At 27.3% G+C, this 16456-nt stretch overlaps 2 protein-coding genes across 2 annotated transcripts in view; one reads left to right on the top strand and one right to left on the bottom strand.

The window, feature by feature from the left end:
• Nucleotides 1-8: 8 nt before the first annotated feature.
• LOC122270316 (UPF0729 protein GD16342) lies at nucleotides 9-10106 on the top strand. Its single transcript, XM_043047205.3, has 3 exons — nucleotides 9-299; nucleotides 387-566; nucleotides 9889-10106. Exons 2-3 carry the CDS (start codon nucleotides 387-389, stop codon nucleotides 9943-9945), a joined length of 237 nt encoding a protein of 78 aa, XP_042903139.1. The 5' UTR covers nucleotides 9-299; the 3' UTR covers nucleotides 9946-10106.
• Nucleotides 10088-16456, bottom strand: part of RIOK2 (RIO kinase 2) — a 16853-nt gene continuing 10484 nt past the window's right edge. The window contains exons 7-10 of the mRNA XM_043047204.3: nucleotides 15477-15668; nucleotides 13685-13777; nucleotides 12508-12580; nucleotides 10088-10723 (exon numbers count right to left, since the gene is read on the bottom strand). Of these exons, the coding sequence (XP_042903138.2) occupies nucleotides 10121-10723; nucleotides 12508-12580; nucleotides 13685-13777; nucleotides 15477-15668 (961 nt within the window). The 3' untranslated portion in view covers nucleotides 10088-10120. The remainder of the gene's footprint in view (nucleotides 10724-12507; nucleotides 12581-13684; nucleotides 13778-15476; nucleotides 15669-16456) is intronic.

Here is a 16456-nt window from a genome sequence, read left to right as displayed (position 1 = left end):
TTCTTTTTAAATTGATACAGTTTTATATCCATAAAATATTGCATTTTAAAGAACGTGTTTTGAAAATTCGGATCAAAAAGTTTCTCTCATTGTGGACTCAACTTCCCCCCTCCCAATTTACTTTTTATTTACATGATACATGATAAATGATTAATCAGATTTACATTTACGTGAATGTTAAATTATTAGAAACAAAATACTAATTTTAATTCTACTTCCTTTAACTCTTCATTACATTCTGATTTATAGATATATTTACTGAATTTTTACAGTTCTTGTCAATCCTAATTTTTTAAAAGGTTGAGTTTCACTTGAATTTAATTACTAATACAATATACCAAATTATTATAATTTTTTTTAAGTGTTTGTTTCTTTTCCTATTTTAGATGGTGTGCATTCCATGTATTGTTGCTCCTGTTCTTTTGTTTTTGTGGTACAGATTTATTCAACCTATTATGCTGAAATTTTGGAATCCTTGGGCTCCTAAAGCATCTATTCAAACGTCGCAGGCAGGAGAAAATAAAGACGCACCAAAAGCAGCATGTCCATTTTCAAAGACTCCTAAAGTATGTTTAGTTTCGAAATTGCTGTTTAAGTTTCATTAATATTTTAATCTTGTAAAAATTAATTCATATTGAAAGAAATTTAAATGCTGCTATATAACACGCATTTACGATATGAAATTGTGACCTGTTCTTAATTAAACTAACCAATATGAGTTTTGTTTTCAAAACTTTTGCAACTTTATATAAATATGATCTCATATATATCTAGTAAAATTTTGAGTATTTTATACTATAGTTGTTTTCCACTATTTCAATTTATATTATGTTCGTTAAATAACTAACTATTAAATACTAAATAGCGATTCCAAAGTAGTTATAGCAGTACTTAGTTCTTTGCAACTCAAAAGGTTGTAAATACTATCTATATCACATACTAACTATATCACATCAACTATATCACAGGCCAAAAATTTATTTTTTATTTTTATTTAAATGGTTAAATAATAATTTATAAGTCAATTTTAGAAGAAAATAATGGTATTTATCAGTTGCAAGCGGCCATAAAAAACTTAGAGCCCGAGTACCTATCTTTGGTAACAGGAATATTTCTATATCCATGGTACCTGTTCAGGCCAACTGAAATTAGAAGGTCTAGATGGTAATTCTGAATAAATCAAAGTAAAGTTTATTGCAGTTTTCTGGAGTTGGATACAAGTTATATTGTTCTAATTCACTTTATTCCGGTATATTCTGATTAGTATTTGACTAGCTCTTACTGGAAGTCTTTGTAACTTGTTGGTTATTTTGATATTCATATGAAATTATTTCCTGTATACCTATTGTTATAATTCCAGAAGTACTTAATAACACAATCAATCAAACATGATCGGCATAATTATTCGTTTGGCTATTTTTCAAGATCATAGAAAATTTGAAATTTTTATGGGAATGTTTCTTAATCAGTATCTGTAAGCACAAGTGTCACTTTCCAGTTCTTTTACTTAGAGTAATTTTATATATAAATTGTATTTATGTTTGTTAGGAATTTGTTGCGAATTTTACCCGTTGAATTTCTCTATCTTGGTTTTCTTCAGTTGTCTCTCCGTGTTGGCCGATTTTCTATTAAATTAGGCAAAATAGCGACTGATGAACAGATTGTATTCATAGTGAAATATATTTTTTTTTCAAAGCCAATACTGAAAAAAAAATCTTATCTTTCCAAAATTTCATTAAAGTTTTATAGTTTTAGAATTTAAATAAAAGTGCTCTACTAGCTTTGAATTAACTATGTCTTTTCATAGTTAAGAATGTATTAAAATGCAATTTATCTTCTAAATTTGTCATAATTTTTCTCGAAAACCTTAACATGAAATTTGTTTGTTTTTAAATTGGTTTATAATTTATAAATTTAAAAATATTATCTGATTATAATATTTTATTTTAAATTTGTTTATAATTTTCCTCTGGAACCTATTTGATTTTTGAGTCCTTCTATTTGAAAAAGGCTGCATATCCTTATTTTAAATCAATATTGTGTTGAAATTTTAAAAATATTATATTATGTATGTTTAAAACCTGTGGTTATTGACATTTTTGTTCGAGAAACAATAAAAAAATTATAATTTTTAACAGTAATATTTAGTTTCCTATGCCGTAAAAAAAACTAATCAGTTTATAGCTTTTATTCATGAATTCTTTTATCATGTGCAATATTTACATTCTGGTTTAACCAAACATGCATATTCACCAAGACATAATACTATTTTAAAAAACTGAATTTTATGTTGTATGATTTTTTAATTATGTTAGAAAGTCCACATAAGCAAATTTACTTAGGAATCACAGAGTAGTTTATAACTAGGGTTGCAAGTTTGTCGCGGCGCGAACTTTCGCGACCGTTTCCGTGAAATTTCAAGTTTTTTTTCAAAAATTCGCGAATTTTTTAAAATTGCGCAATTTGAACGGAAGTTATTCAATTCGCGCGATTTAAATGAAAATTATTCACAATTTGAAGTTATTTTTTTCTGTTTTATCTTATCAATAAAAATATATTTGTAGTTATTATTTTTCTGAAGTTTAAAAATTGATTATATTTTTTCAAAGCACTCACAAAAGTATCTAGCAAAATGACATTAGAATTGGGTTAGGCTCTATACAAGCTCCTCGCTTTTGTATTGCAATTGAATACCATGAACAAACTGAAAGATAAGATTTTCTACATTCTAATTCTTCATAAATCTATCAATTCTTATCTCCCTCTCCATTGACCAGAGGGACAGTCCTCTCACTGTATGAGCCCCCATCTTATAGCACTGACCATGTAAAGGGGGTGGGGGCAACCACAAGAAATTTGTAGTTAACAAATTGTTTGGGTGATTGAATTTCATTGCTGGAATTAGTAGGACTGAAAAGTTGATTGAAGACTGGTGGTCACAAAAAGGGTGGTCTTCTTATCTTTTTGTTGACTGATTGACACCAATGCCTCCCTTCCCTAACAGTCAACTAGAATATAAAAGATAAAGGAAAACAAAAGTAGAAGAAAAATTGACTCTTTCACAGGAAATTCCTAGTAGTGAGAAGGTACATATATTTACACTGATTATTTCAATAGGTACAGAAAGGCATGTGGAAATGCTTGTTAACAATGGAATACTCAAGAGCGGCTCTTTTAATCTTTTGATGGATAACAGGAAAGTGTATTGTAACTTTCATTCCTACAAAAATAATGCAAAGTCTACTCAAAATATCTCATTTCATTTTCAAGCGAGGTTAAGGAAAGTTTTCAGTTCTTCTTAGATGGTAAAATGAGCCATACGAGCAAAATAACTGCTCTCGAGCGTTGCAATATAAAAAAGGAACTTTTGAAGTAAGAAAGAATCTTTTGTTTTGTGCCAATTGCAATGTTCCAGTAGATTTTTCGAGGAAAGATAGCTGTGAAAAACATTTAAAAAGTAAACTACATCTAAAAAAGAAAACCAGTGAACCCAGTGTAACTCAAACAGGTATTGAAAAGTTGTTTGAAAAAAAAAACCCTTCAAGAGCAACACCGTGGTGTTCAACTTTCAAAGTTGGTAGGTGTATTTGCAGCGGCAAACATTCCCCTGAACAAGCTAGATAATCCTGCACTGAAGGGTTACCTGGAAAATTCCCTTAAAGATATTGGTGTCATTCCAAGCTCTAGCCACTTACGAAACCACTACCTGCCTAAGATTCACGATTTTCATAAAAATCAAGTTGCCGATATTTTAGCCTCTGCAGCTGGTGTAAGTATTGTGACGGATGAAACTACAGACTCTGAAGACAGATATGTATTAGACGTGTTAGCAGTTCCATTTGTGGACATACAAGATGATGGTTCTGACATTTCTTTATCTGCTTTTTTCTTAGAAAGCATACCACTGGAAAGTGTAAATTTTAAAACTGTTAGCGAAGCAGTTATCCAGTGATGTCAAAAGTACAAGCTTCGTTTTAATACCATTTCATCTTTCGTCACTGACAATGTGTCTTACATGAACAAAGCATGGGAAAAAAGTTTGAAAGCAGTTTTCTTGAATGCTGTTCACGTGACTTGCAATGCACATCTTTTAAATCTCCTAGGAGAAATATGGCAAAATCAATTTGAAAAAGTGAATTCTTTTATTGTGCATTTAAAGCGTGCATCCACAGCATGTCCTTCACGTAAGGGTCGATTTCGAGCCTTTTTAGTTGAAAAGGGCAAAAACGCCGCTCTACCACCGGTTCCCGTACTAACCAGATGGAATAGCTGGTTTAAGGCAGCTTTGTTTCACGTTAATTACTTAGCTGAATGTGCAGAGTTCTTCAATAAAGAGCAACAAAATAGCAGTAGTTCTTTGATCAGCACGATTTCCGAAGAATGTTGTAACGCAGAATTGAGTGAAGATTTAAGAGAGATTGAAAAATATGCATCTTTAATTTTGAATCTATTAAATTTATATGAAAAACAAAGAATAAGTTCGCATGTTATTTTTAATGAAATGTCTGATCTTGCTGAAGATTTAAAAAGCAAATCTGTAACCTGCCAGCACTTGAAATCTAAAAAAGCTTTAAAATCATGCCATGAAAAAATTCAGGCATACTTTTTTGAAGGCAATATTACAACACATAGATTTCGTCAACCAGCATCAAGCTTTTTTAAAGCATGCAGAGCTTTTGATCCTAGTCAATTCAAATACTTAGATGTTTTCCAAGAAGATGATAGTTCTTTTATTTTTAACTCTATCCCCATGTTTGAGGATGAAGAAGAGTTGAAGTACGAATTTAATGCTTACAAAGCGACAGTTAATGAACTACATGTTGAAGGTAGACAATTAATTCAGTTTTGGAAATCGAAGATGGAACGCTATCCACAACTGTCTAAAGTGGCAATTTGATGTTTGTCAGTACCAACTAACAGCGTGGATGCCGAACGATCTTTTTCAAAATACAAAAATGTATTGAGTGATGAAAGGAGAAACATTAGCGAGAATAGAATCACCTAACCATGTATAATATTTTGTATCAAAATTCTGTACATTTAAGTAACAGCATTAATATTGCTTAAAAATAAAATTTTGTAACTTTTTTATGTTTTTTATTATTTTTAAATTGATTTTCGGTGTAAATATCAGTGCATATGTTATCCGCGAAAATTTCGCGAATTTTTAGAACTTTTGCGCGAATTACCTGCGAATTTATGTCTTTTTTTTCCCCGCGACAAACTTGCAACCCTATTTATAACCAATAAAATTTTTTTTTTTTTTAATTAAAACTTTAGAAAAACTTATTAGCAAACTATGAGGAATTGAGCTAGTAATTCATATGCTGCGCTTGAAATGAAAATTTGTTCCATTTTTGGATTACCAACCAGCTTATTTGGGGGGGAAAAAATCTAATTTGATTATCATAAAATTTAAATAGCTGTTAGCAAATTTAATAGCTGTTACAATATTTCATGATTTTTTTTTAAAATCCTTTTCACAGTGAAAAAATCCCCCCCCTCCACTTAACCGTCATTTTGCAATGTAATATAATTCTCTAAAAATTCTATATAAATGTTACTAATTTCAATACATTTAGCCTTGTCATCTTTCGTCTTAAGAAAACTTTCTATCTAAACACTTAACGCATTTGTAACTTATGTAATTTTTGATGTTTTATGTTACAAAAAGATAATTTGCAAAAAACTTTCTAAGGAATTTTTGAAAATTTGATGCAATTACTTCATTGAATATATAAAAAAATTTTTGTACTCTATATGATATTTATATTAGGAAAAGGATTTTCAAAAATTTAATGACAATCATTTCATATTATAATTTAATACAAAATCATGGAAAAATATTTTCAAAATTTTAGAGCTTCTCAAAAGAATTTTCACACTCATAGTAAGGCTCAAAATTGACATGATGTATTAGTTCTTGACCACTAAGATTTGACTACAACTACGGTAAAAAAAAATTTCAGTGGCTCTGCAGATTTAAATGCACTTTATTAACCTTTTTCCACTAAAATATCTTAAAAAACATGTTTAGAGACTAGTTTAAATATTTACGAATTAATAATATATTTTCGTCACTAGTCTTTGGATTAGTAACTTAATTAATATTCTATAATTTCGTCACTAGTCTTAGGATCAGTAACTTAAGGGTTGGGGGAGAGGCGGTGAATTACAACTTTTTATATTCTACTCCTTGGCTACAATTCTAAATAGTGCATAATAATGAAATGTGTGACTGAAGTTTAGAGTGGATTTCTTTTTTTCTAAAATTAAGGGTGTTAAATTTTTTTTCTGTTCGTTTGTAAGTTTTAATTTTTTTAAAAAATAATGTATAATACTGTTATCTGAATACCAAAGTAATCTAAAGGTTCATTTATTTGCAATTTAAAATCCGAATTATAGTCACATTTTTATTGTTGTCAGATATAAAGATTGATAAAGCGTAGTCCATCGTATTCTGCCCATATTATTTTTTCAATTATCACAATTTCAAATCTATGCAAAAATAATAATAAAAATGTATAGTGACAAAATAATTTACTAATATTTTGCATATCTAAATTTTGGATGCAGTAATAAGCTAATCCTTTATTTTATTGTTAATCCAGGCAAGTTTGACTCAAATTTTTATCTCTTCAGCAGGGCCATAAAAGGCATCGATTAGTACTGACATTCACAATAATAATTTTAGTATTTATTTTTTCATTAATAAATGGATGGCATTCTTTTAAAAGTCCGATTTTTTATTCCTCACATCGTCAACATTTCTAGAACTCTTTCGTAACTTTTTTTCTTCTAAATAATTTAATATTGCCATAACTATTGTACACAACAACTAAATACTAATGAAAGTGTTGTAATAATATAAAGCAAGGTATAAGATAATAATTAAAATGAAAACAATATTATTTGCTATTTAAAAGACCTATAAACTGTGCTTGAACTAAAAAATTTTTTCTATACAATCAATCTAAAAATGAGGAATTTTGACACCTATCATCCTCAGCCATAATTTCGTCAAAATTCTTTCGCCAAGTTATTGGCATTGACTTTCACAATTATAATTTTAGTATTTATTTTTTCATTCATTTATATTTAAATAAGTTAATATTTTTTTAAAAGCAGATTTTTTATTGCTCACTTTGTTGACATTTTTAGAATTCTGATTAAACTTTTTTTTGTTTTGTTACTATAACAATGAACGTTAATACAAAACAATAAAATATTTATGAAAATATAGCAATAATACAAGGTTTTATGATAGTAATTAAAAAATTAAACCACCAATTTAAAGAAAAACAATAGTATTTGTTATTTAAAAGACTTGTTCAAGCCACAACACATGCTTGAACGCTAAACACTAGGGGTTCTGTACTTAGCTGACCACCCAACATTAACATTTGCTGCCACACTACAGAGCCCAAGATAATAAAAAAATGGGATGGGTATAGTAGGCCTTGGACATCGATGCGATGTTGTACCACTGACTTTAATAATTAGTAGAGGTGCCAATATTAATGTTTTATATGCAAGTTATTGCCACAATAATGGGAAGAAGGAATTTTTAAATGCGATGATTTTAAATAAGAAGTATCTCCTTTTTTCCTCTTTATATCTTTATCCTTTTATCAAAGATTCCAAATTGAATGTCTAATTAGAAACTGTCTACTTTTTACCTTGCTTTTAATTTATTGGAAATAAAATTGTTTAATTTGTATTAATGTCTCTAAAGAGAAGCATATCTTAAGTAAATTCTGAAATAGGATCTTTATTTGTTATATAAGATATCTATTAGATTTTGGTAAATAGAAATTTGTTCTATTTTATTTAAATCTTTAAATTTATTTTTTATCAGTTATATTGTTTAAATTCCGCAGTTTTTTTTTTTTTTTTTTTTTGTAAACGTTATATATTTCTTTTTCAAATTAGGTAGAAATTTGACTCAAACATAAAGATTATAAGTCGCTCTTTTACACTTTTCTCTTGGGTATTAATAATGATTAAAAAGAATACTACTTTTCTTCAATTGTGGTTAGAAATTTTTTAATTTACCATGATTATATAACAGAATGTGTGCATATTTTTCTGTTTTATATAAATAAATTGAAGCCACCTATAATTAATACTTATGTTTGGATCATGCTATTGTTAACTAGTTCTAATAACATAAATTTTTTAAAAATTGCTTTTTTAGATGTCTTGATATTTAGTTATCTGCATATTAGGGTTCGGTTTTTGATGTCAATCAAATTATTTTGACTATTACTAACAAAAATTCAATATTTTGGTGTAGAAAATCATAATCTAATATAAATATTAGATAATTATAAATAAAAATATACAGCATTGAGATTTATCCAAGCTGTTAATTTCCTTGTTTTTTTATTTTTATTTTCAATAATTATCTTTTAAAAATTATCGATAATTATCTTGTTCATTATGTGTAAAATTAATTTTAGTAGATAATTTAGTTAATAATCACAATTTACGCCAATTTTTTAGATTGAGTAAAGCTTAAGTGGTTACCAATAATTATATGATCCTAAGTTTTGAAATTTCTTTTGTTTTTAATAGTTATATGCACAGTGTGTAAAAAAATAAACGGACCACTCTGAATAACTTTTGATCTAATAATCAGATCTTCATGTTCTAGAACTCACTCTTAATGGTTTGAGAGGTGATCTCAAATTGAAATATGCTAATTAATTAGTTCAGATGATATTTTAGATTATGGAATCAGACTCAGAAACATACCTTTTCTGGATAAACTTATTTGTTCAATATATTCGGAACTGACTTCCAAAATATGCTGCATTCTAGGAAACATGGTGCCCATAGTCTGGTCAGGAGAGCCATTCAAAGTTTGTGCCCCTAAATGCGAATTTTACTTTTTGCATATTTTGTCATATCTTAAGAACTTTTTAAGCAAATTAAAATTTCTTTCCATTTATCCAATGATAAATTTCATGCAAAATATTATTTATTATTTTTTTTAATAATAATTGATAAAATTTTGAATTGTAAGGTATAAAATTTTTCTCATTTGAAAGAATTTAGTTTAACACCCCAAAATTTGAGCAAAATCAGTCTAATAGGCCCTGAGAAATCGTATTTTAAAAAAGCTGTGTGCTTAAAATTCGATTTCTTGAGAACTGTTCGACAGATTTCACTAAAGTTTTGTATTTTGCCACTGTTCGACAGATTTCACTAAAGTTTTGTATTTTGCCACGTAAAATTACATTCTTTAAAATGATATAAAAATCTAAATGTTACGATTCAAAATTTTTCCACTATTACGGAAAATAATAAATATTTAAAGTTATTTTTGCGTGCAATTATGTTCTGCTAAACTAGTTTTATAATTATGTGCAAAAAGTTTTCAATTCACTTAAAAGAAAATTTCTTGGGATGTGGCAAAATATGCAAAATTAGCATTACATTGGCCCAACTTTGGAAACAAAATTTTCTAGATTAATTCATATTTTGGTGGTCAGAAATCTTAATCCGTCAAAAATTAGTATATTTATTTGGAGAAAATACGTTTTGTGTCTGATTTTGTGATTTAAAATATCATCTGCACTTAATAATTAGCCTATTTGAGGTCACCCCTTGAACAATTAAGAAGAAATTCTAGAATGCAAAGATCTGATCATTAGATCAAGTTATTCAGGGTTGCCTGCTTATATTCTTTGTGCACTGTACATATAAATGTTAGGGGTGGTCATCTCAACTCATGAAGACAATGTTATGTAAATATAACAAAAGCAATCATTAGGGTGTGATGGCTTTTATTTTGAATTCTGTGCAATTTTAAGTGTGTACTCCATTAATACTAAAAAAGTTGCTATCAAATCTAATTAAATAATTTTTTATTTTTCCTTTCAGCCTGCAGACAAAGTTGAGTTAGAACCAGAGATCAGTAAAGAGATTAAAGTTGACTGATAGATGTTGCAACTTATCTGCTTTAATATTATGTTTATTTTTTATTATTTTTTGTATGAAACTCAAGATATTTTATGTGTATGAATTTGTTTCAGCTGTATATATGAATTTAACTTATTTCTGAAAAAAGTTGTACAATAAATGTAGTAATAGAACAGAAATTTTATTTTTACATTTACCATTCAGCAAACACACCACATTCTTTAATATTCGCCATGTTTGATTTTCTTTGACGATTTGTGGCGCTAGCTTCACCTTTAATTATAATCCTTTTTTTCTCTGTTTTCTTAGCTTGTTTTGAAAGTTGCTTTTTGAGTCTATGTCTAACCTCTTCTGGTGGAATAGTTGTCACAGAACGTATGCTATATGTTTTCGTTTTAGTTTTCTTGATTACGTCTCTGTTTTCACTTGCATCACTTTCTGAGTGGCTTTCACCTGAAATTTCTTCATGTTTCTCATTAATTTCTTTGTTAGAAATAACTCCAGAGTTAACTGGTTTAAGTTCTTCAGAAAGGATATTTTCTTCATTGTGCAGAATGGGCAAATCACAAGTCTCATTTGAAGTTTCGGAAAATTGTGGATCGCTATTAAACTTAAGAGCTTCCACTGAATCGTCAAGATATCTTTCTAAAATGGCATTTTTGGATTTCATCTTGTGATCCCTTTTTTCTTCTATTGTAGTTTCTTCTTCCTTATTGTTAAAATCTTGTGTTTCACCTTCAGATTCAGGTGTTTCATCTTTCTCAGGAACTTCTTCCAATGTCATCATACCTAAAGCCTAGAAAAAAATATACATTTACTAATTTTAAATATTGTTGAATTCAGTAAAGTCATATTAGTTACTGTTAATTAATGTTTATCAGCATAATTTCAGTTAAAATCGAAATCAAAAGTAGGAAAGTTACAGAATAAAAATAAGGTTGGTATAACTAATAAGACAGTAATATGAAGGATGCACTTTATTAAACAAAATTTCAAGCAGTTTTTAAAAGAAAGCTCAAAAGGATTTTCCACATAATTATTATTTTTTTTTTGCTGTCCAGTTATTATAAAGTGTAATTTGCAATACTACATATATAAAATTTGTGGAAAAATCATTGATTATTTTAAGATTTGCAATAAAAACAAAAACTACTTAGAAAATTACTTGAAGCTTTTTATGTTCTTAGGATATTTAAATCAGATTTTTTCCATTAGTTGCTGTACCTGATTCACTACAAAATTCTGAAAAAAATTAAAGTTTTTCCCGTGCATGTGGTACAAAAGAACTACTTTAAATACTTATATCTTGCACATTTTAAAACAATAATTTTGAATTGCTCCAAAATTTTGATTTTATTGAATACTTTTAAAGCTATATATATATGACCAAAGAATTAGTCTTTTATAAAAATGTTCATATCTCCATAAATACTTAAACTAGATTTACAAAATTTTATGCAGTTATTTCAAATAATAATCAAAATAACTGATACAAGTTGCGAAGTTTGTTGCTTGATTTTCTGACATAGGGTGATCAAAAATACTTGTTTTCCTTTCGTAATTTATTGTTGGTCTCTCAAGTTTCTGATAGCTTTAAACTTCATTGCAAAGTATGAAAAATCACATGAACGAAACACTTCTAAAGTTATAAAATAGTCTAAGAAGTATTTCTTGAAAATTCAAAAAATAAAATCAAAAACTGAAAGTGTCTCTTCTATTATTGTAGAGTAGTGTATATATAGAATATAGAAAAAAAAAATCTTGGCATTTAAAGCATCCTCTAACACCATTTCCCTGAAATACCTATGTTCCATAAAAAAATTCAAAAAAGATAGTTATACGCTATTTTCGACCTGGGGAATGCTGGCAGTGATTTATAACAGAATGCAAGTACTCTGTAAATTTGGTATTTGCCTCAGCAATGTTAAAATGATCTGATTACTTGTAATCAGAGGAAAGATCAATAGCTGAAATTATGAAATATAATTGTGATGGGGATTGCAAATCTTCAGATCCACCACTATCATTTAATGAAGTAGTAGTTATGTTGCTGAGACTGAAAATTTTCTTTCAAAAACAAGAGAAACAGATGATTTTTAGTTGTTGAAAAATTCACAGTACACTTCAAAAAAAAAGTAAAAAAAATTTTGGATTTTATCATTCAAATAATAAAATTTTTCTAAATTAATTACAATAAAGTTTCATATTGTATTTAGGTCCTTAATAAAATATAAGTAAACTAGTATATATCTAAATTTTAGTTTTCATAGGAATTTCCATGTTTCCAATATATCAATGTTCTGTTATTGACAAAGTTTTGGTCTAGTTCAACAAGTATTGTTAAATCGAAGTTCTATTGTATTTTTAAACTACCTTGTAAGAGTAAATATTAAGACATTAGAGGTTACTTATTAATTCATTTTTAAAGGAAAATTTGAGAATGTATAGAAACATCTCTAAGCTGCTGCAGATTAGATTTTGATTGAAATCTATAGTATTTAAAGAATTGTCTGAATTAATTGTTATTTATCATCTTTAACTTTGCTCTTCAATACTCAAAGATAATAATAAATATAATACCTCTTCTAAGTCTTCTTGAACTTCTTTTGAATAGCCACTGGCACACGTAGTCAAGTCTAAAGTATCTTCTCTCCTACATAAAGCATATAATTGTCAGAAATTATATATTATTTAACAACTACTTTTATATAAAATAAACAATTTAAAGAGTTAAATGAGTTTTGAATTTCAAAAATGCATTAAAAAAATTTAGTCATGCAACACATCAAGAATATCCCTAAGTTTTTAGGTCAGTCTGAATAAAATTCAAGAACACAGAGGATCCACAGAGCTAGAAGCAAGATTAAGAAAAAAATAAATAAAATAAAATTCAAAATTCTCTTTGAAATCAGTAGGTATGATTTCCCCCCAAAATAATGCATTTGATTTTCTGGAAATTCTGATTGTTTTGTAGTAGAATCAACTACTGGTTAAATAAATGTTTTTACTTTTAATTATTACAATGATACATAGCAATATGGGGAGTCAATTTCATTAAAAACTATTTTATTGGTATCGAAGAAAAAATTCCTTATTCAATTGATAGTTGATTCTATACAGAAGAAGTGTGCTTAATTTCAGAGAGTTCAGGCCGTCAGCTATTAAGAAATCATGACCCTTGAGAGGATATTTTTTCTTTTCTAGAGACTCTCTCATAACTAGATCTAAAGAGTTAAATTTTCAAAATTAGGACTGAAATTTTTATCAAACATTCTTTAATAGGCTGAAAATTTAAATACATCTTAATGAAACTTTGAATAATCTTTCATTAGAAACTAAATCATAAGATATTTTAGGTTAAATAAATGTCCAAAATAAGAAATAAGCTATTTTATTAAAATGATCAAAATAGAGCTAAAACATTCCCTAAAAATATAACTGGTTGTTAAAAAATTATTAGTATTTTTTTAATAAGAATTAATGAACAAAATACTTAATGATTTTTAATAGAATTAATTTAGATTTTAAAGAAAGATTTAATAGAATCAAACAGGCATGCAGCTTCTATTCATGTTGTATAATGCAACACTAATTTCAGATTTAAGTCATCCTATCCTAAATATTTCATTAATAGAATTGTTAACTTTAAATTTGATAAAAAAAATTTTCTTGAATTTTAAGGACCAACTATGAATAAATTTTCATTTGTGTGAGGACATATTGAAATGAAGCAGCAACAAATGTTATTTAAACTTACGATATTTCCTGAAATGTTGGATATAATTCACTCTCATAGTTGAAACGTTTTTTGAAAAATTCCCTTATACAAGTTACATCTCGATCAAAATACCTGAAAAAAGTATAATTTAAATAAATTTTAGGTAATAATGTTTATCAAATTGTAAAAACAAGATGGCATTTATTCTCATTTGTTCAACAAGGAAAAAAAAAAGCACAAGGAGGTAAAAAAACATTACATTTGTTATAATAATAATAATAAAAAAAAAAAAAAATTACAAAGTGCCCAAGAAGGGTTCTAAAAATCTACAATATAGACTGTGATTTTAGAACACTTAGTATCAAATACAATCCATATTTAGAAAGAAGAGTGACTGCTGTTTTTTGAATAAGATGAGGGCTTCCTTATTTCGATTTAAGAACCTTTTAATGACATTAGAGTTAGGTAAACACTTACTTAGGCACAAAATAATAATTTCATTATAAAATAATAATAATAAACAATTAGTAAATGATTCTTTCCTTATTTCTAGAATCCAAATGCAGAGGAATGTTAGTTTAGTCAAGGTTGAATTTCACTGTAACCATTAGTGTACAGGTTGTAACATTACCAAAAAAAAAAAAACTTAACAAAAATATCTAAAATACAACCTTTTAGATTTTGATCTCATAATTGAAAAGTTTAAGCTAAAAAACATAGAATTCTTATAGAATTTTTGTTATTTTAATGCTAAAATATGAAATAAGATACAGGGAATATTAACTGATATTAATTGCTTTTTACACGGCATATTTACCATTGAATTTTACGTATGGTAATAATTAATGATTGTTTTCATAGAGTCGTGATTATTGCTCCATGATAGTTATGTTAGGTTATTGTAACAGACTGGTGAGTAATAGTGAAATTACTAAAAGGGTGAGCTTAGGTTTAACACACAATATATTGTGTATTTAATCTATTCTATTACTTTGGCAAGAAGGTAATTTTAATATTTTAATGTGGAATAAACTTTGCAATATAAAAAATGAACTTTATTCTGCCAAATATAATCTATTTTATTCCACGACCTTTTGCTATCTTTGTGGTAACTTCATGATCACTAGTCAATAAATTTTCTGGCCCATATCAGCAAAAAAGTCCAAAACGTCTTATATGATTTCTAATATTTATATGTATATGTGATATATTTAACTGTTTTACAATCTCTCGTGCAGTAATATGACGATTCTATTAAATTATGGTTTTCATTTTGTCATTCTCAACTTCAGAAGTTTGATCAAAATGTTGGTTAGCTTTCAGAGAAAAATTTCAAGAATGAAATTTTTAAAACCAATTCTGACATGTACATTCTGCTCAACACTCAATAGCATCAGCTTCACATATCTCTTTGTAGGCATAAGCCACTTTCTTGCCTTAATGAAAATAAAAAAGTAAAACATTTCTTTTCGTACTCTGTATTCAAACCCACAGCTCTAAACAAAATCACATGGAATTTGTTTCTATAGCAAACAAAAGGTATCAACTATAAAATTTCAAAAAAAAAATTTAAATTCTGACAAAAAAAAGACATAATGCTATCCACTATAATTTCAGTGCAAACAGAAAACACTTTCTTGCCATCACAATAGTACTCTAAAAACTAAAGCAATAAAGAGTAACTTATTATAGAATTTGGGTGAACAGCCTTTTAACTAGTTGTATGTAAATACAATGTATGTGATTCTAATGCGACTTTATGTTTCTTAAAAATTAAAATTTATAAAAAAAATTGGGTACAGTATTTCAAATTAAGTTATAAAAAAATTACCATTCAGCATTAGGATGAGAAGTTGACACCATTTGAGGAAAATCGATTAGTATTGGTCTTCCTTTAGGGTCCAACATTATGTTGAACTCGTTGAAGTCACTATGAATGAGACCATGATTTCCAAGATTAACAATAAGGTTCATCAATTCTTCATATAAAGCTGGAACATCATCAACTTCACGTATCTGACATCTGAAATATTATAGAAAAAATAAAGATTTTTAATAATAAAAAATTTTTGCTTTATTAAAATAAATGGTAAGCGAGTGGAAAAAATTCCCACAATATTCACCAACAGGTTAAAAGAAGTTAATGTTTGACTTCATAACAATTTATTTTTATTGCAAATTAAAACTTTTTCTTATTTTATTTAAACAAAGCAAATTAGCATGTGCAACTTGGGAACAAAATATATCAGATTAGGTAAATAGATATCCTAGTACAAAATTTGTTATCTACTCACCCTAAAATGTCAATGTAATTGAATTTTTAATAAGGTATAAACTAGAGCTATACTATTGTCTGAAAATTTTTTCGATAAATTTTATTTAAAACTCACTTCAATGAAAACATCCAACTGAAACATTGAAATTCAAAAAGGCAGATTTAGAAATGAAAGTTAAAAAAAATATAAGTTGATTTTATCAGTTAAGTACAGTTTTCTAGTAAACAAGTTTATTACAATAGTATATATTTGTTTTGCAAATGAGAAATCATGTAATAATTCTATTAAAAATGAAACTGTGTGAATCTTTCATTAACTTTTACAATTCATAAATATTTTAAAGTTTACAATTTAAGTTTGTACAAAATTATATTTTAAGTAGTTGTAGCCCTAAAAAGCTTTCTGATCTAGAAGTAGTTTTTAATCCATCATGTTAATTAAAAACTAATTAGGTACCAAAATTTATTGAAATGAATTCATTAAATACCAGACAATTTTATAACAAAATGGTTTTTATTGATAAAAATTATGAAGA

Source organism: Parasteatoda tepidariorum, chromosome 6, assembly GCF_982258835.1.
Source record: "Parasteatoda tepidariorum strain Cologne lab strain chromosome 6, Ptep-v5.0, whole genome shotgun sequence".
NCBI lineage: Eukaryota > Metazoa > Arthropoda > Arachnida > Araneae > Theridiidae > Parasteatoda > Parasteatoda tepidariorum.
The sequence above is the reverse complement of the archived record's forward strand: the minus strand, read 5'-3'. Positions and strand labels throughout refer to the sequence as shown.